The following is a 20,187-nucleotide window of genomic DNA, read 5'->3' as shown; positions in this document are numbered from 1 at the left end:
GGCTTCTATAGGCTTTATAGCATGCTTAGTGAGCCGAACAATTGCATCACTGGCTTGGCATGCTTGGATTGTGAAAAAAAAAAAAAATTCAAGGAAAATGGTATTTTTTTACACTTTCTAGAAAATAATGAGAAATGAAAAGTCAATCTCGTACTTGTTTTTAACAAGATTATGTTCATTTTTTGAATTTTTTGTTTGAAAAAGAAAAAAAATCATGAAATTTTACTAAAAAATAAAAGGTTATGCTTACGCGTACTGAAGAGGGTGTGAGGCTTAATATTTTCAGGCATGGACACAGATTGCACATGTAGCATGCTGACATGTGCGGCACATGTGGAGCACTTGTAGATGAATGCTGGCCCATATGATAACATTTGCAATGTCACATAATACACATTTGCACATGTGGGGTGCTTAAAGATGAAGGCAATACATATTGCATATGTAGCACATTGACACTTAGCAATGGGTGGTTGTACACGTGACAGCATGGCAGATGCATGATATTATGTTTATAGTGCTTTAAAATGGATTGTGACAAATGTCAGGCACTTGAATAGACGTTGATGCATGTGTTTTATCCACGCCGTCCATCCATATGTGCCCTTTGCATGTAACATTCAAGTTGCATGTGTATGGTGACAAGCATCAATTGTGACTTGTGAAATGTTGTCTATTGATTACAATTCCTTGGTCCACCAAACATAGGCTTCACTTAATACAATATATTTCCCAATTGAGGAATATGATCCCAAACATTGGATTAGACGGTGAAAATACCATGGTACTTCTATAAATGTAATCATTGTGCAATAATGGTGTTAATTCCATCTAATGCAAGTCCATACCATTTAATCCCACAGTCCAAACAGGCCCACAGGTGATAAGAAATACTCAGAATAACTAGTGCACTTGTCAAGGCGACCGACTCACTGAGCAGACTTGAGTCAAGTTGCTTTCAGGAGCAAGTCTCCCAGTGACTCGGTACAAAATCACACTGGGTTGAGTAGACCTGGCCATTTGAACAGAATCAGCAATTTTGTGAACCATGATATCAAAGAGATTCTAATGAAGATTATCAAAGAGATTCTAATGAATTTCAGCTAGTCCTTTGGCCCATGAACAGGTCCCATGGAGCCAGCTATGGGAGCCATAAAACAGACTACAGATGGGTGGAGAAAGCCCACATGGTTTTTAGGACAAGCAACAAAAGCCGTGAAACACAACAGGATTCCTCTTCTAAATTTCTTGCTGTTGGTTTACAACTTTAAATGACCGTTCATGCTCAAGCATGTGATTAGTTTCAATGGATCCGCTCAAACATGCATTCTCACAATTGGCGGGCCACAGCTAGGGGTGGCAGGACCCATCATGCAAAGATCGAGCACAAATTCCAAGAAGAGATTTTGATTACAACCAGAAAAATGTGAAACTTGCATATACTTCATAAATAGCAAAAGAAAGGCATACCATCTATAATTTTTCGGGGTGGGGGGAGGCTCAACTGTCTGCAAAAATCGTAGAATCTCCCAAAATTGCACCCTTGATTCTACCATGCCTTGTCTTTCTTTTTTGGTGCTTGGTTTCTCCTTAATTTTCCCTGCTATGTGAAGGAAAGCATAACCATTACCGATTCCTTGATTTCTTTGATGCCTTCGCATTCTTGTGAATCATATGATTCATATCTCTTTCATCCTCACCATCGTTATCCCCTCCTCTCCTTTTCTTCTTGCTATAGCTCTCCTTGATTTTCTGCACAGATTCAGCAAAATATATCAAAATCCAAATATCTCATGTCGGTGGTTCCAGAGGGCCAGGAAAAGAGGGGGCATAATACGATGCCCCACCAAAAGAAATTTTTTTTTTTTAATACCTGTTTTAGGTTCTACCCAATGTGAAAGATGTCGATGAGATTTTGAAATCTCATGAAAAATTAAATGAGTAGTAAATATTGTGAGATTTCCAAGATATCAGCAGTTTTCAATTTTTTTTCATGATTTTTGTTGAAGTCCCTCGACATACATTGATACCCTCTGATAGCTCGAGCTTTTAAAGAAAGTGGTTGTTTGACCTGTTATCAGAGAGGAATGTCTTGTTTTCGAATCCCAGGAGCAGTAAATATATATGCCTCCCTAACATATTCTCTCACAGGGGGGAGTTTATGGTGTGAGTTGTGAGTGTCCCTCCACCCTAGTCCAATATGTTCCCAGAGTTCCACCCCGCATTTTGCAGAAATATCCAATATTTAATGTGAAAATTAAGTTTTAACTAATTCATTACTAATTATATATTTACAAATTTTTAAATTATTTATTAATTTATAATAATATTTTCGAATTTTTTAGTTTTAGTGAGATTTTTCCCAATAATATCCTTGAGAAAACCCTCAATTTTTGAATCTCTCTCGAGAAATTCCAGAGAACAAAATTTGTCACTATGGTTCTACCCCGCAATTGTTCAGGTGAGTCCCACTGCCCACCTTCTAGTGACATATGCCAATCATCTGGGCAGCACCATCATCAGATGGGCCATGACCCAATATCTCCCTCTATGATATCATCCTAGCAATCCATTAGGTGGGCTAGCAACTGCAGAGTAACAACCACTAGCCCACATTTAGTTGGCTCCCGAATCCAAATAGGTGGGTTGGAATCCACTCAATGGAAGAGTTTTGGGTTTAGGATCGGTTCAACGGGAGATTTTGGGATTTCGATCATCCAAGATGGAAACGACCATGCAAACCTTTCCATCACACCCTATATTGGAGTTTGTCAGGTGGAGCCAATTGTTGTACATTTCCCCTTTGGAAGAAATTTCACAACACGAAAGTGACTTATGGAAGATTTTGAAAGGCAAATATTCTACTGTCTAATGGCATATAAGAGGAATTCACAAGTAGCATGAGGAGAAGTGTCGTGGACATGATGATATTGAGACAGGCCGGTGGAAAGACAAAGGGTAGAATCAGGAAGAATGACACTCAGAGAAGCCCAGCCATCAACGAGAGGTAAAAATGATAGACAGATTATTAACAAGGCTTTGGCCACACAGCAAAACCAGGAGATGACCCCAATAACATAGGGAATATTGATTGGGGTTGAAAAACCTGAAAGGGGGATGAGAGGAAGACCTAAAAGGACGGGGCTTGTTGAACTGGGAAGGAAAGGGACTTATCGAGAATAGGACCTTAGTAATGACAGGCAAAACAAGATTTGTAAAGTTGGACCCAAATAGTTGGGACCTGTGATACCCAAATACCTATCCTAGAGTGCCGGCATTCGAAGAGCATGGTGACAAACCTCTCTTGGCAATTTCTTGGTGCAGGCATTTCTCAGGAGATTTTCATATTTTAAGGTTTTTCTCGGGATATCATCAGGAAAATCCTGCTGAAATAAAAATAAAAAATTAAACATTATTTGTTACAATTTTAAAATTATATAAGCCTAAACTCATGTATGAGGGTTCTAATGCACATGCCACCACATGTGCTAGCATGGCTAACTGGTGAAATATCCAACCATCCATGAGGTGGTTCTAACCATGTAGATGTTCTCTCCCAAAAATAGATCCACTCCGTTCAGCAGTAAATATGGCCACCTGGTGATTGCACCAATCCGATTTTTAAGTGAGAAATGGAGGTATGCCTCTGATGAATGGATTAGATCTCCTGTCAATGTTCGAGACTGGCACATGTGTATGCATTAGCTGCCTTGTACATGCATGTTGGGCCTAGCAAAGCTTGTGTATGTACATATAATGAAATAACAAAAAAATTTAAATAATTTTTATGATAGAACTGCAGAAAATCAAAAATATCCTGAGATTTTGAACATCTCATGATATTTACACGATATTAACATTTGGTTAATTTTTCGTGAAAATATCATGAGAACTTCAAAGGAAGCGGTAATTTTTTGTCACAATGCCAGAGGGTACTGTACACATATGGATATGGGTACCGGATACCATAAGATACGGCATGGCTATATATGATACGTGTACAGATATGGGTCCTGGACCATAAGATACAGGATGGGTACAGGGGTAACCGTGTTCTGGTTTTATATACAAACATATGTATATAGAGATTCCCCATAGCTTTTGAATGACATGTGGAAACCCAATTGTCGACCAGAAATGGTTCATTCAATGGTACGTGCCATGGTGCAAGAATCACGCTGATCAGATGATCCTAACCCTACGAATGAGGCCAATTTGTTTCAACTGTCTGTTTTTACAAGCCATAAATCACATGGTTAGAATCATCAAACCAAGAGCTACTTTTGAGTCATAAGCAATAGAAAGTGGGATCTTTCGGATAAATGGTTCAAGAAGATGATTGGACGTATTTTGTTTCTCTGATCAATCATGACTGTCCAGTTTCCATGCTATTGGTTGGATGCTTAGGATCATTTGATTGACGTGATTTTTGTACCATGGCTTGTCCCTAGTTGTATGAAAGAATGGACAAATCAAATTGATGATTGAGCATTCCACATGTCAATTAAAAGCTCTTGGGACGTTGCTAACATCCCCATGAAGGTGAGGACGCCAAAAAAACCCACACATATACACATTTTACATGTTGTATTATAAATATGTCATAAAGATATATAAGCATAATTAGAATAGTAAAGAGATGAATGTCATATATGCTACTATATTTGGATACCTTTTTTTTATACACACTCACACCCCCGCACTCACACCAGTGGGTTTTCACCACAATGGGTGCTTGAACCCATGACCTCATGTTGAAACTTGTGTCTACCACTGAGGCGTAAGGACCCTTATTTGGATACTGCTAACTCTAATGATTGTTCCAATGATCTCATCTTTAAGACAACATGCATAATAATAGTGTTCCCATGTGTTGGAAGAACATTGAAACTGCTGAGACCTACCAATTGCTTCCATATCTGATATCCGTATGGGAATACCATAGGCCTAGACAAAGCTATGACAATGATGAAGGTGATGAAGGCGATGAACAACAATAACATACCATGAGGGAAATTCTTTTTGCCTCCGCAACACGCTCCAGCAGTAGCAGAACTTCCTCTTCTTCGCAAGGAAATTTAGGAAGCTTCTTGCCTGCCACCCAATAATAATAATAAATAATTAAAAGAAATCTTTATATCGTATATGGGGCACTGCAGGATTTCCTATGTGGCGACGAAAGAAAGAAAGGGTTCCTCACCGATTAGCCTCTCTATTAGCAAGTACCACTCCAGCTCATACTGATTGACCAAGGAAATTGCAACCCCAGATCGCCCAGCACGTGCAGTTCTGCCCACACGATGAATGTAATCCTGCACCCAGTTTTGAACCACTGATGAAATAAGAACTATGAAGAACAAGAAACCTAGCAACCAATGCAAGAAAAATTGGGAGCCCGAAGAAGAGCCGGTGTCAGGTTGTAAGAAGTTTCCAAAGAAATTCTAGCTTTTCATTTATTGTTAATCAAAGAAAATTTTGCTAGAATTGTTGATGATGCAGAGATCAATTTTAAGAAGATGGCAGACTCCACATGCTGCCACAGATGCGCAGAAAGGAAGTTAGAGGAATCCAAGCCACGTATCGGGTGGGCCCCACTGAGTAGATAGCCTATAGCCAAAACTCAGAGTCCATCGATTAGGTGGGCGACATGAGTGCATAGAAGCCTGATGGTAATTTATTTTAAACAGTCCATTGCTTTTGTGCATGTTCAGCTCACTTGATGAGTTGACCAGTCTGATTTATAGGCCTAGTTATCTAAACAGTGGGGCCCGCCATACATGTAGCTCACAGGTGGGCCCATATGGAGGCCAGGCCTGGAAGCATGCTATTTGCCCGTCCGACACATAAATTGTGGCACGATGCTTCTAGACCATACATGTGAACCATGTTTTGGTGATCCAGTCCGTTGATCTGAGGGACCCCTCAATAGATGGAGAATGCCCAAAGAATATCCAGGATTAGAAGCCCATCCATCCGCTTGATGGAATGGGCTTCTAATACTGGAGGGATGGCTAAAGTATTTTTTTTCTTAATCGTCTATTTCAGGCCAATTGATCAAAAGGTTATGATCTTCCAATCAGGGACATATCTAGGCCATCTCCCATCCATGGTGGAGCCAATCTGATAAAAGGGCCTGGATCTCCAACCACGGGGCCCACACATAAAGAATGGGGCATAGGACACTAATCACATCCCTCGCAGCAAAATATGTAAAAAAGAACAGGCATTCATACAGTGGAGCTTACCTTAGAATTGGAGGGAATATCATAATTGATAACCATATCCACTGAAGGAATATCAAGCCCTCTACTGGCCACGTCAGTGCAGAGGAGAATGTTGCACTCTCCAGCCTTGAACTTGTTTAAGGCCCCCAATCTCTTGTCCTGTCACATTAATTCAACAGAAGATGAATACACCATAACACAAACAGTGCACCTTACCATTTGAAGCTAATATAGGACAAAAGCAAAAAACAATAAAAATGGGAATCAGAGTTTTCACAGCACCGGTTACAAGCTATAAAGGAAAAAACTAATACCTGGCTCATTTGACCGCTGATGGGGATGGCTTTTAATCCAAGGTTTCGCAGAAGCAAAGCAAGAAGCCTTGTTGATTCACATGTACGGGTAAAAACCATGGATGTGCTTCCTGACATCTCGCTCAAAATGTAAACAAGGTAGCAGTCCTGGGGAAAATATAAAGAACATGAATGTGAAGATAACATAATGAGAAACAAGACAAGTCACTAAATGGCATAAGTATTATGATGGGGATGGCCCAGATATGTCACTGAATGGTGTAAGTTATGGCCCATAGAAAGAAAAAGGGAAGAGGGCTATAAATAAAGGCTAGGATTTCTCTAAAATCCCTAGCCTTAAGAGAAATCTCTCATCTCCTAGAAACTCTAGTCCACTAAATCTAGCAATCTGAGTGTGTTTAGGGTTCTCTTCCCTCCTGTGGTTGAGAACCAGAATCTCTGGAGGCTTTTCTTTCGTCTCTGTGCAAAGAAGAAGGCAACATCATTCTTGGAAAAAATTTAGTCTGTTGTTTTTTTTTTCTTTTTCTTGTTTTCTGTTTTTCCGCTTTCACAGGACATGAACATCAAGTTAAGGCCTACCTGAGATTGGTCCTATGTCATGAAAATCAAACCACAGACAAATAAAATAATAAAAATTACAAAAATAAAAAGACTGAAACATTCTAGGTTTTCTCGTTACGTAAAGGCTTAATCCAACTTTTGCTTTTGTGTCTTTCCAAAAAGATATTAGGCTTTATATATTTCTAGGATCCTTACTCTTGCTCTGGTGGTGGACTCTCAGGAGTTTCAACACCCAGTCAAGGTTTGAGTATCCATAGGTAGTGAAATCCCACTACGGCGTATGTGTGGGGGTGTGTGTGCGTGTAAAATTTTTTTTTTTTTTTTTTTTTAAAGGCTTTATATATTTCTAATGTATTTCTAGGCTTGTATAAGTTTTCAATATCGTCATGTATCCATATAGATGTGCCAGCATGTTGAGTTTTCAGAGTCCGGAATGTCTAACACCCTGTGTCAGTGCCCATTACCGACACAAATCTGTTCCCAAGTTGCACTTTATTGTAAAACACTCTGAATTACAGCAGAGATGCAGTAGAAGAGGAGGGAAAGAACCTTATGTTTTGCAGGAACCAAGCAAAACTGTTGCTTCAGTGTATCGACAGTGGAATACTTTGATGATACCTCAACCTGAAAGAATCACAAGTCATCTCGGTTACAGTGTCAACGCATTTACAGACCCTGTACAAGATTCATGTTCTGATATATGCGAATCAGGTTTTAGGTCATAACAAATCCACGAGTACATTTATCAGAGAGTATTTTCAGCCATACCTTCGCAGGATTTTTCAGGCATGCCCGCTTAAGCTTGTCCACCTGTAACAATCAGATAAGGGTCTTAGTGAGATAATTCCTTTCAGACCATTCAATAACCAGAGTCTCCGCAGACTAAAATCACCCAACCAGAGAGATTTTCTAGAATTACATAGAGTAGACAAGAATCAATAGGGTTGGAAATAGCCTGGATGTCCTGGGCCTTACGTAAGTCCTGCTTTATTTGAACCAAACTTTGGGCTGGGTCTCGACTCTCGAGGCCCTTGGTTATGGGCCCATGCATGAGTTTTAGATCCCGAAACTAATGGGGTTGACCCATGGGCTTGGGCTTCCATCTACCATAAGGACTGATAAATAAGCTGTGCCCATCCAAACTTATTTAACAGTGACGATCTGCACATTAGGCTCGTGTCCCAGCAAAACAAAAGCACAATTCCTTGGCAGCAGCATGGTTCTGAAAATAGGTTATTGGCTACCTCCTTACGCAATACGAGGGTGAACCAGTACATTTTTTTTTTAAAAAAAAAGGCATTCAGCCTATATCGGTTGACACAAGCTGATACACCACGTATCAGCACCAATCAGGACTGATTTTTTTTTTGAGAGAGAATGAAAGTTTATTAAGAACTGAGGTCCAATCAGGACTGATATAGCCAAGGTTCAAAGTCGGTACATCGGGTATTGTATCGTTCACCCGCAATGCAGCCCTGCATCCCCCTGTATTGTAAAGACCCTGAATTTCAGTACACTTTAAAATCATAATTAATAGTTATAAATTTAATTTTTTGAATGAGAGCAAAAAGAAATCACCTAACTAGTGGGTGGAGACACTCTTAGTTGAGAGAGACGTCAAGGGATCAACTATCGCCACCGCGACTCTCGGTTGAGGGTGAGGTCAGAGGATTGATTTCTACAACCACACTAAGTTTTTGCTAATTTTTTCAAAAAAAAATAAGTTTTTGTTAAGATTGCCTTATCTAGGTTTTTCTCTCCTATAATAAGGATTCGAGAGAAGCCTCTTGTAGAACAATTCCCGGATGCCCACAATGTGTGGAAGCCAACCAAGATAGTGGAGGCATACCAAGAGAGAAGTGGATATGGGTTGATGGAATCCAACTCAAGCAAGTGGACTGATCAACCCACTTAATGCATTCATGCACCATGCATCACATGACATTCATACATTTTCTATTTTATTTATGACGTGCGTGAACCATGATGGGTTCATTCACTGGGCCTAACCAGCTGACGAATATTGATGGAAAAACCGTACAGGTCATGTTGAAGATGAAACAGTCACCCAATTTCTAGGGTAGGAGGCTGAACCAGTGGATGATCCTCGAGGGCAGTGGCCCTATCTTGAAGAAAAAGAACTGAATGCATTGAATCAGTACCTTGTGGGATGGAACTAACATTATTTCTTCTAGTCATGCTTTGTAATTCAAGACTGATTCAATAGTGATTGTTTTATTTTATTTTGAGTTGGCTACAATTTAATAAAGCCCCAAATGGGTGGGTTGTAGTACAATGATTCGAACCTTATAAAGATACACTATATATGAAATGAATGATATTGAATTCTTTAATTGGTTGGTGTGTATGAATGCTTAGTATAGGGTGAAAGGTTGGAATAATTGAAGGTGAAATGTCCTGATGAGTGCTTGAGTTTATAAACTTAAGTACATTTTAATTATGCCTATGGGAAAACAGTATGAATACTTGATTTAAGTACACATTGTATATGAGTCATAGTCCATAACTCGGGTCTGAGGGTGCACACTATGTATTCCGAATTACAGAGCGTGACATGTATCGAGCGATTTCAAGCCATCCCAATACATATTGGGCGATACATACTGGTTTTGGACTATTCCTTAAACCATGTATACAGTCAATACAGCCATAAAGGGCCCATTTCATTTTTTTTATTTTTTTTATTTTTATGTTTCTTCATTTCAATTGTGGAGGAAGCTTAAAAACACATTCTTATTCTAGATCTAGGTTTATTTTGGGGATCAGAAGATTCAGGACACTAGATTTAAGTGATATTTGATGAATAAAGTGAAATGAACCATTTTGGGAAAAGCTAAAGGGGAATGAATTAGGGCCGATTTGGTTGACTTTCACAAGGTTAAACTGACATACAACATTCTTATCCAAGAACATGTTAAAACAATTTTAAAAATTGATATATTCCAGTGTTTTATAGTTTTTCCTATTTTCCTGATAAAATTTCTTCTTCTTTTTTTTTTTTGGCCAAAGAAAATATTTCGGCCAACACAGATCTGGTATGCCCGGCATCATATCATTTCTGGGCCCAGCCAACACAGCAATTGATACCATTACTCAAAACCTTGCAAAGCCATGCTCAGCAAACTTGGTTACGAACATATTTAAAAAGATAAAAACAAAATAATAAAAATAGACCTGAGTTAATATATTGGTATAAGATAAGATCTTCATTAGGAGTAGCAATGGGCTGGGTTTGGGCCAAGCCAGGCCACATTAGGCCCGTCTAGCACAACACAAGACCTAAGGCCCTTAGGCCAACCCAAGCCTGACACAAGCTAAGCATAGCAAGCCCAGGCTCAAGCCCGAAAAAATTTGTTGGGCGCAGGCCTGGCTAAAGCCAGCATGAAATTTGATAAAATCCCTATTTCTCGCTTGAATGTTATGAATCCATCCATTCAAATAGAAATAGATATTTTAGATAAATGAAGCAACGGACTACATTCGAGATGGATGGCTTGTCTATTCTAGGATCGGAATGGCATATTTGTAAGATTTAACATGCGTACATATAAAGTAGGGTCAGCCCAAGTTAGGTCAGATCAGGCTAAAATGACTTGAGCACAAGCCCAACCCGAAAATTGATCGGGCCACGTATGCGAGGCCCAAGCCCGGCCCAAAGCCAAGTCAGTCTCATCGAGGTGGGAGCTACCCAGCCCATTGCCACCGTTAATCCCTGTTGATGGTAAAAAACAAAAAAAACAAAAACAAAAACAAAAAAAAAAAAACAAACAAACAAACAAACAAAAAAAAAAACAAAAAACAAAAAAAACAAAAAAACAGAAGAAGAAGAAGAAGGAAGAAGAATTCCTAAGACTTGGGTCTTGACATTTCGTTATTTTGCCAAGGAGTCCACCAAATCACTTGCCTCCTTAAGGGGCCGTTTGGATGGGAGTAAATGGAGGTAAATGGTATTTGAGGTGTGTTTGGATGGAAGTTAATGCATGTAAATGAAATGAAATGGGAGTAAAGGTGCATGTAAATGAAATCCTCTCTACAAGAGAGGATTTGGAAGTAAATGGGGTGAAATGTCTTTTTGAGCTTCCTTGGAGAGTCGCACGTGTAAACAAAGATGCAGCTATGCACATGTCCACCGTACATGTATCGCACTAATGATACTCCGAAACAAAGCAAATATCGGCTACACCACTAAAATCACACCAAAAGAATGATCCAAACCGTCTAAAGGATGACCATCTAAATAGATGGTTAGAAAACGTTGGCAAGTTGCTTGTTCGTGATCCTTATGTTTGTGGCCTACCCAACACTTGAAATTTCCTCATTTTCGGCGTAAGTGTATATTTCAATGGGCTTATTACAATCATTCTATTAAATATCACATATGTACACTAAGTTGGGATATTCAAGCTGATTTGGGATATCACATATATTCTTGTGAATATATTGAAAAATTCAAATGCATTACAATTCCTCCCATTTACTCCCAATCCAAACAGAATATTTTGATTTCAAATGCTTTTCGGTTACTCCCATCCAAATGCAAATGCGTAAGCCATTTATTCCCAATTCATTTACTTCCAAATCCATTTCCCGTTTTCTTCCATTTACAAGCTCCCAATCGAGCCCTAAAAGTGAAATGAAAGGAAATACTCAACATCTAATAATGAGACAGAATCTCATCAATGATATCCACTAGTTTCTGATGTACTAAAGCTTTGAAATTTGCCCATCTGATACTAAGAAGGTTCCCTTGAAAGCAGCAACCTTCTTAGTATCAGATGGGACGTCCTTGACACCAAGGGAACCTTCTTAGTATCAGATGGGACGTCCTTGACACCAAGGGAACCATCTTGGTATTAGATGGGACATCCTTGACACCAAGGGAACCTTCTAGTATTAAGAAGCCAATGATCTACTCCACAACCACCCATTAACACCCAATCTTGAAACATGGATCTCTAAGCAACTCAGCAAAGGCTGAAGGCATCAACAACTCAAATCCTTCCACAAGTTTTCCTGTGACTATGGGGGGGCTAAATGGAGGAAAGCCTCGTAAACCACACCCACTGAAAGATTATTTCTTCGCATATCCCACTTAGTATCATCACTTTTGTAAATTCATCACCTGCACTAACTATTGCCCTCCCCAAGCCCCATGCCCTCAACTGCTAGTAGCATTTTAGCTTCCCAACCGCCACTTGAACTTTTCATATTTACAGTCTATTACACACCCACAACAAGCCTCCTTACAAACCACAGATTTCATTTCAAGAATGACTCTTACACAATAATAAGCAACAGCTTATCATCTCAAATCTCTGCCTAGCAATTTCCCGTCTAACAAAACTTTTGTCAAATGTTGGTATACATTAATTACTGAAGACAAATTTTGCCTATATATTCCAAAATTGCCACCACAAAGATCTCACCCTAAGGTTTGCCTTCCCGTCTTGAACCATCCTCAAATCTCTATCCAAAGGACTACCTGCCAATAACTCGAAATGTGCCTCAGTCCATCTTACAAGAAGAAAGCCTTCCTCAGCATCCTCAAGTCACAAGTCTGAGGCCAATGCATCTCATCAACTTTAGGATGCAGTTCAAAACTTAAATCATTCAATCCATTCAGTTCATTAATGTCAAAACTTAAATCTTTCATCCCGATGCTAGGTGCTTCCCGATCAATGAGGGCGGGTTGGCATGGCTTCCTCCATGTCATAGGAACCTTTCTAGTGTGGAGATCAATGACTTGCTGTTGCTCCTAGAAAGTATCCATCTTATCACTCCTACAGATGGAGAGAGATCGTTTAAGATGGCTTAAGGAGGCTTCAGGAAACTTCTCGATGTGATCTTTTTACAAGATGTTTTCCAATTGTCAAGAGGAGAGTGGGATTGCCAAAACTTCTTTCATCTGGAACTATGGATCCTCCCCCCTGAAAGTGGCGGCTTTTGCTTATTTGGTTGGGAGGAAAAGAGTATTGACAATCGAGAATCTTCAAAAAGGGGCAATGATAATTCCAAATGTGTGTATGAATGTGCATGAGAGACTCTGAGTGGATCATTTGTTTATTCGTTGCCAGTGTGCTCACAAGATTTGGGCTAGTTCCCTTGAAAACTTTGGCATGACATGGTTGATGCTGGGTTCAGTGGAGTTGCTGCATGGTCGATTCTGGGTTCAGTGGAGGTGTTGTTTTCTTCATGGCATCGGGAAATGCTTGTCAAGCAAAAGCGGGCAGTGTGGAAATTATCTTTGTTAGCTGGTCTTTGGTCTATTTGGGGGGTAAAGAATGGGAGATGTTTCACTCTTCCTTGTCTTTGATCATCAAAAGGGCTAAGGATTGCTTGGTGGGTTGGATTTCTTGTATAGAGAGGCTCATAGAGATTTTCCTCTTCTTTGAGCTGGGTTGTTTGCTTTTGTTTTTGTGTGGATTATGGTGGGTGCACCTTTTTGGTGTTTTTCAATAAAGTCTTGTAATTTTTTATTTTTTCTTATTTTTTATTTTATTTTATTTTTAAAAAAAAAAAATTTTAAGGTGAATGCCTTTCATATTTGAACACAAACTCAAGGTCCACAGGAAAGTAACATTTTAAAACCCAGAATGGTTTTGACCAGAACCCATGGCCTTCCTAAGTGTCGTTGCCATAGGACTCCTTTTTGGAATCAAACAACTCGAATCACATGGGTTCCCTGACCATCCATTGAACCTTTCAACCCAGACTGCTTAGACTGGAACCGTCAGCCTTCAAATTTTTTTCGTAGTATTTTTAATTAATTTGTTTTGACATCATGATGACACCAGGTGTTTACCCAGTTGGATAGGTGGTAGAACTGGTTTAACAGACCAGCACAAAAATGGGTCAGCCTCTGGTCTGGGTTTGAAAACATTGTATAAAAATTAACAGAATATCAACTAAAAATTAACAGAATATCAACTAATGTATTTTTGACATTAGGAAACAAATTACAAAGAATGCAAGTCTACCTTTTTGGACATTGTCGCTGAAAATAAGTAGGTCTTCCTCTCCCGGGGGATAACCTTTAATATTTCGTCAATTTCTCTCTCAAAATCCATGTTCAACAACCTATCTGCCTCATCCAAGACCTGCCCAACATACAGACAGATCATATGATAGTTAATTGAAAATAAAGTCATATTTGTGGAGTATCACTTCTACATTCGAGAAAGGGAAATGTGACACCAGAACCACAACCAAACTGAAGTTAGGGTTTAGAATGGCCATATGTCAAAGGAACGAAACTCTAAAAAGAAAGAAAAGACCCCAAAAAAAAAAAAGATGAAGAAGAAGAAGAGCAACAACAACAAGAAGCTACAGTGAACATAGATAAGACTGAAGTTTTTTAGGCATGAAGTCTAAATCAGCCACAATAGCCTGTTTTTCCATCCTTTCACAAGGCAATATTTACTTTCTTTGCATAGCCTTTTTTTTATTATTTCATTCACAAGGTACGCATGAAGAACTGCTTGAAAGTTCAATTCCAATTGTTCTTCATTCAATTTGCCCCATACAAAATGGGATGTCGTTGGGATAACATGATCATGTTAGGCTCTTAAGGAAGGCTTGCACATGTTCTCCCTCAGCCTTCTCCAGAAATCTTGATGTGAGTGACTACAGAAATGTTTCTTCGTGGCTAGCAATTGCCAAATCAGATGCTTAGATGTTATCCTTTTTTTCAACGAGGCCTGAACCTTTTTGTGTGTGTATAATGTGACATTAGGTTCAAACATTGGCTCACTAAACATTATGTTTGCTCATGTACTTGAAGAAGCTATTGAGATTGGCAGGCACCTAAACCTTGTGCTGTTAACCAGCCCGGTCTAGGGTTTCCTTTTGCACAGATTTTGAACTGGTTGGGCTGGCCCTGTTCAAAATTTTGAGTTGTCATGGCCCAGTCCCAGGCTTGGCCCATTGACAGCTATATCTAAGCCAAAGAAGAAGTGGCGAGACAAGCTCCGCATAAAAGGGATGTACTCGCTTTGATATGTATGTTCTTTCCAACAATGTTTTTGAAGTAGCAAGACAAGCTCTGCATAAAGGGGATGTACTTGCTTTTATATGTATGTTCTTTCCAAAAATGTTTTTTGTCCTTATCGAAAAAGAATAAACAAGGTAATAAAGAAAAGGAAACCAAATATGGTACACTATTTTTTATAGAGCCAGCAAACTTGAGGTTGACTCTTCTTCCATGAATCAGCTAAATGGCACTAGAACACATAATCAAGGGAAAGCATTTATAAATTCAAGGAGCTATACCAGAAACACTTTAGTGATTGATATATTACAAGGCAACTAGTACCAAAACAGATGTTTCATAACAATCAAAACTTGGAATTTATGATTTTCTGGTGTTACTACAATGAAGAAGAATACGTGATCCTCAGATTTTTCAGCTTGAACAACTAGAGCTAATGGTTCAATAATCGAGATCATTGATCAGATGGGCCCTGATGTGGATGGACCATGCCCCAAGATTCCATTGGTGGGAAGTCCTAACCCTTGAAATACAAGATGGTCTGCATTTCGACTAGGAAAAGGTCAAACATTGGATAGCTGGGACTGCTTCTGGAAGATTATTGTGGCAGGGTCCACCCGGGACCATCAGATCAACAATCCGGAAGCCTGGATAATTGAAAACCCACTTCATGAACTAAAAACCTGAGAATGTTATGCCTATCCTCAGTGAAAAATCATATAATCCTCCAACGATGACTCTCCAATTAGAATCAATGAAGCTAAAATTTACATATAATGTATGCGACCTGATGTGAAAATAAATAAGTAGTTCATACCAAGTATTTCAACGTACGAAGGCTAAAACCTTTTGTATTGGATAGATGATCCAAAAGGCGCCCTGGAGTTCCAACCTATAACATCACCATGGAAATTGTATGTTACATTTGAAATAAGATCGTATCATTGGACATAGAGATGATGGCTTCGCAGAAAAGTTGTTCTAAGCAAAACCTTAAATCTAAGTGGCTCATCATGCAGAACTAGAAAATTAGGTATAAAACAAGAGAAAATATAACCAGCTGGAATAAAATGCAAGATGGAAGAGATGCATACATGTGTGTGTGTGTGTGTGTGTGTGAGAGAGAGAGAGAGAGAGAGAGAAAATTGATCGCATGCATCCCCATTATGCCAACATCTTTAAACGTGTTGGACATTAATGCCAAGCAACAGTGGGCTTCGCCGTGAAAATCACTGAATGTAATCTTAATCTCATCTCCATCCCCTCCTTCCCTCCCTCACTCACTCGAAAGCTCATTTCAACCCAAAAGTTTATGAAGCACAAATTCCACGCCATAAATATGATTACCAAGAAAGTGTGCAAGAGTGTATGCTCCCATAGAAAGAACGAAAGAAAAGCTCATTACTTTTGCGAAAAGACACAATTTTATGAAGTATAAACTCCGTGATGAAAAAGCTAATGAGACAGCAAGTATTGTTTGCCTCCAATTCCATAGAAAGAACCATTCAAAAGCTCATTCCATTTACAGAGAAACAAAAATATGAGAATTGTTCACACTACCAAACATGGAATGTCTCTGCGTCTAATTAGTAGTCCAATTTATAAAAGTTATCAAAAGACCCGCCACAAAGCGAGAAAATTTATGAGGATCGCCATGGGTAGCAATGACAATTTAGCCATGCATCCATGTCAATTATGAAGCCTTCATTTCAATCTCTCGTTGATTCTTGCAATGACATTGAGATTCAATGTGAAAAATGTTAACTCTCTAAACATCATCATACTTAGACTTGTACACAAGTCGAACCGAGTCAAGCTTGGCATTGCTCGGCTCGGCTCGGCTCGGCCAGCTACCAACCCCAGCTCGAACCCGACTCGGCTCAGTCCTCCAACCTGACCGGCCAGCTCGGCTCAATTTGGTCAGCAGCTTGAGCCGAGTTCCAACCTGAGTGACATTTTCTCAAACACATAGGTCAATCTCCTACACTTCAAATGCAAATCAGTAAGAGCACTTTGCAGGCATTTCATCAAACACTTGGCGAGCAGCATCAAGATCAAGATATGAGGGCAATCATACAATAGAAAGTTTGTTTTTTTTTTTTTTTGTGGAGATTTGTTTCTTCATTCTTCCCTCGAATACCCATTTCGAGAATACCCTAACATAAGGGCAATCCAAGAAACAACACTTTGTTGAGGCATTTCATCAAACACCCGGCGAGCAACATTAAGATCAAAATGACCGAGTCACCGAGTAGATTCGATTCGAGTTGGGGTTCGAGCCGAGTTGAGTCGAGCTCGGGCAAGCTCGAACTCAGCTCGAAATTTTTTCCAAGCTCCAAAAAACCAGCTCGACTCGGTCCGAATTCAGTTTCAAGCCAAGGCAAATCGAGCTTTTCCGAGTCGAGTCAGGCGAGCTGAACGAGCTAACTCGACTCGTGTACGACTCTAATCGTATTGTTTATCCAAGTCATGTTGATAAGAAATGATATGTTCTCTTCAGTTCATTATGAGGTGTAGGGAAGAACTAGCTCCCATTATATCTTATGGCTTTTGGTTATTTTGTTCTATTTATCACTGATGCATCTCACATCGCATGGATACACTTGATGAAGAGTTAAGACAAAGTGTTTCACATTTTCAGGACTTTTCACAACTAGCTTCAAATTAGTTCAAAACAAACATTCTAATTCTCATAACAAAACAGATGAGGGTACATGTTTCAAAACAAACATTCTAATTCTCATAAGAAAACAAATAGGGGTACATGTCTTATATGCCGGATCATGAAATTCTACTCATAGAGATGAAGATACAACATTTCTAGCTTGAATTTGTTCAAACCACTTGTTACCCTGTAAATTGCTTGCAAACTTACCTTCTAGGTGGAAAGTCCACAATTTAGTTCTTCTAGTCTGTTTATTCTATCTCAAAGAAACCATTTGTTAGAGAATAATTTTTTTTCTTTCTTGGGATTGATCATGTTAGCCCTTGTTCCAAGTTGGGCCTCATTAAGATGCTCCAAGTTGGGGGGGTGGTGTTTGAAAGGTTGATAATTGAATAAGGCCCATAGAGCCCATTCACGTTTCTACTATTATAAATAAAAGTAGAGGGCTAGGATTTCAATACATCCTAATCATCTCATGTTCTTGCTGTCTCTCCTCTCTATCTCATTGTTTCTCTCTTCCGTCTTTCTTTTACTTCTTTTTCTTCTCATTGTAGCTTCTCATAAGCCCTCAAGATTAGCACCATGTAGGCGTTTAACATGGTATCAGAGCCTAAGTGCTCATAGGGTTTCTACTTCTTTTTGTTTTTCTCTCTTTTCTTCTTTTTCCCTTCACCTTTTTTTCCTGTTCTTCTTTTTTTTGAAGATTTTTTCCGGACTAATTGATTTTTTTGTTGCCTTGGCTAGGATTCGCTGAAATTTTTTTTCTTAAAGCAGATTTTTGTGTTGCCTTGGCCAGGGTTTAGTGGGTTTTTCCCATTGAAGCAAATTTTTGTGTTGCCTTGGCTAGGGTCTGCTGGGTTTTTTCCCGTTGATGCAGGTTTTTGTGTTGCTTTATATGGGCTTGCTGATTTTTTCTATTAGGGAAGATTTTTATTTTTATTTTTATTTTTATTTTTTTTTGTATTTCCCTTCCTCGGTGGTTCCCTTATTTTCCTTATTTGTTTCTTTTTCTTCTTCTTTCCTTCCATCTTCTTCCTCTTAGCTCTATGAGTTTTATTCTTCTAATCTTTCTCAGTAAGTAGTGTTTCCCTTCCTTCCCTTTATAATCTTGGACGGTTCCTTCCTTCCCTTCCTAATCTTTTTTCATTTATTTCATCTTTCCCTCTTTCCTTCCCTACACAACAAGTTAACAACATATTCTTATTAAACCTATTCCCTTCACCCTTCATTCTTCAATAAGTGGTGGTTCCCTTCCTTCCCTACACAACTTATTAATCCCTTTTCCTTCACCCTCATTCTTCTTTTTCATTCTTTTTACAATTCAAGAGTCATGCGGCCTTTACCTCACCAACTCGTTGTGATTCGTGCGAGGGGGGTGGCTTATGGCTGGATTTTTTTTTTCTTTTTCTTTTTTAAGGTTTTGCATCATGTCTTGTTGGATTTGGAGCCTCTTTGATATGCGGTTGAAGCTCTTGCTGATTTTTCTACTTTCCAGTTGAAGATGTTGCTGAAAATTCTTTTTCTATTCCTTTTTTGAAGCATTTTTAGGAGGGATTTGTTGTTATTTGCTAAATGATTGGAGGTATTACTGGACGTCCAGGTTGGAGGTATTTGACTGGATTGTCTCTTTCTATGTGATGTGTGCTCGCCTCTTCTCCACCACCTCCTTTGATGACTTAGCAGATTTTTTGTTTCAGTCTCTCATTGTCAACATGTGTGATGTAACCAGTATTTATACTAGGTAGTTAGCCTAGACCCGTTTATGTACCCGACAGTTGGTTCGGGCTTGTTTGGATTGGGTGATTATCCCAACATTGACTCAGACTTATGATTGTACTGGGCTTGTTTACTCTAAGCAGTTACCTCAAAGTCATTTATATTGGCCAATCCATTCTTATTTGTTCTAGTGGCTCACATCATGTCATTGGTCATCCCATCGCCTATACTTCTCATCCGCTTGCCCGCCTCTCGTCACAGCCAGCACTACTCATCTCCGCAATCGTGCTAGTTTTTTTTTTATTTTTCTGCTTTTGAGAAATCATTTATGTGCCACTCCAAAGTCAAGTTCCTCTTTTCAAAGCACCTTGAGTTTGAGGGGGGATCTTAGAGAAAAATTTCTTACTTAGGTTTTGATTATGTTAGTCCTTGTCAGCTTGAGGGAGTATTGAAGGTTGAAAGTTGAATAACGCCAATAGGAACCATTCACAAGTCCATTGAATAAGGCCCATAGGACCAATTCATGTTTTGATTATTATAAATAAAAGTAGATGGCTACTCTCTCTCTCTCTCTCTCTCTCTCTCTCTCTCTCTCTCTCTCTCTCTCATGTTTTGACTATTTATAAATAAAAAGATGATGGCTCTCTCTCTCTCTCTCTCTCTCTCTCTCTCTCTCTCTCTCTCTCTCTCTCTCTATTA

At 39.2% G+C, this 20,187-nt stretch overlaps 1 protein-coding gene across 4 annotated transcripts in view; it reads right to left on the bottom strand.

The window, feature by feature from the left end:
• Positions 1-1,216: 1,216 nt before the first annotated feature.
• The window catches only part of LOC131221018 (DEAD-box ATP-dependent RNA helicase 10), a 31,133-nt gene continuing 12,162 nt past the window's right edge, over positions 1,217-20,187 (bottom strand). For all 4 annotated transcript variants that reach the window (XM_058216086.1, XM_058216090.1, XM_058216088.1 and 1 more), the window contains exons 6-14: positions 15,925-15,999; positions 14,098-14,217; positions 7,868-7,909; positions 7,649-7,723; positions 6,539-6,685; positions 6,246-6,383; positions 5,201-5,312; positions 5,006-5,094; positions 1,217-1,752 (exon numbers count right to left, since the gene is read on the bottom strand). In XM_058216086.1, the coding sequence (XP_058072069.1) occupies positions 1,627-1,752; positions 5,006-5,094; positions 5,201-5,312; positions 6,246-6,383; positions 6,539-6,685; positions 7,649-7,723; positions 7,868-7,909; positions 14,098-14,217; positions 15,925-15,999 (924 nt within the window). In that variant the 3' untranslated portion in view covers positions 1,217-1,626. The remainder of the gene's footprint in view (positions 1,753-5,005; positions 5,095-5,200; positions 5,313-6,245; positions 6,384-6,538; positions 6,686-7,648; positions 7,724-7,867; positions 7,910-14,097; positions 14,218-15,924; positions 16,000-20,187) is intronic.

The sequence above is a fragment of the Magnolia sinica genome, chromosome 12, assembly GCF_029962835.1.
Source record: "Magnolia sinica isolate HGM2019 chromosome 12, MsV1, whole genome shotgun sequence".
NCBI lineage: Eukaryota > Viridiplantae > Streptophyta > Magnoliopsida > Magnoliales > Magnoliaceae > Magnolia > Magnolia sinica.
This window is presented reverse-complemented; position numbering and strand designations above follow the sequence as displayed.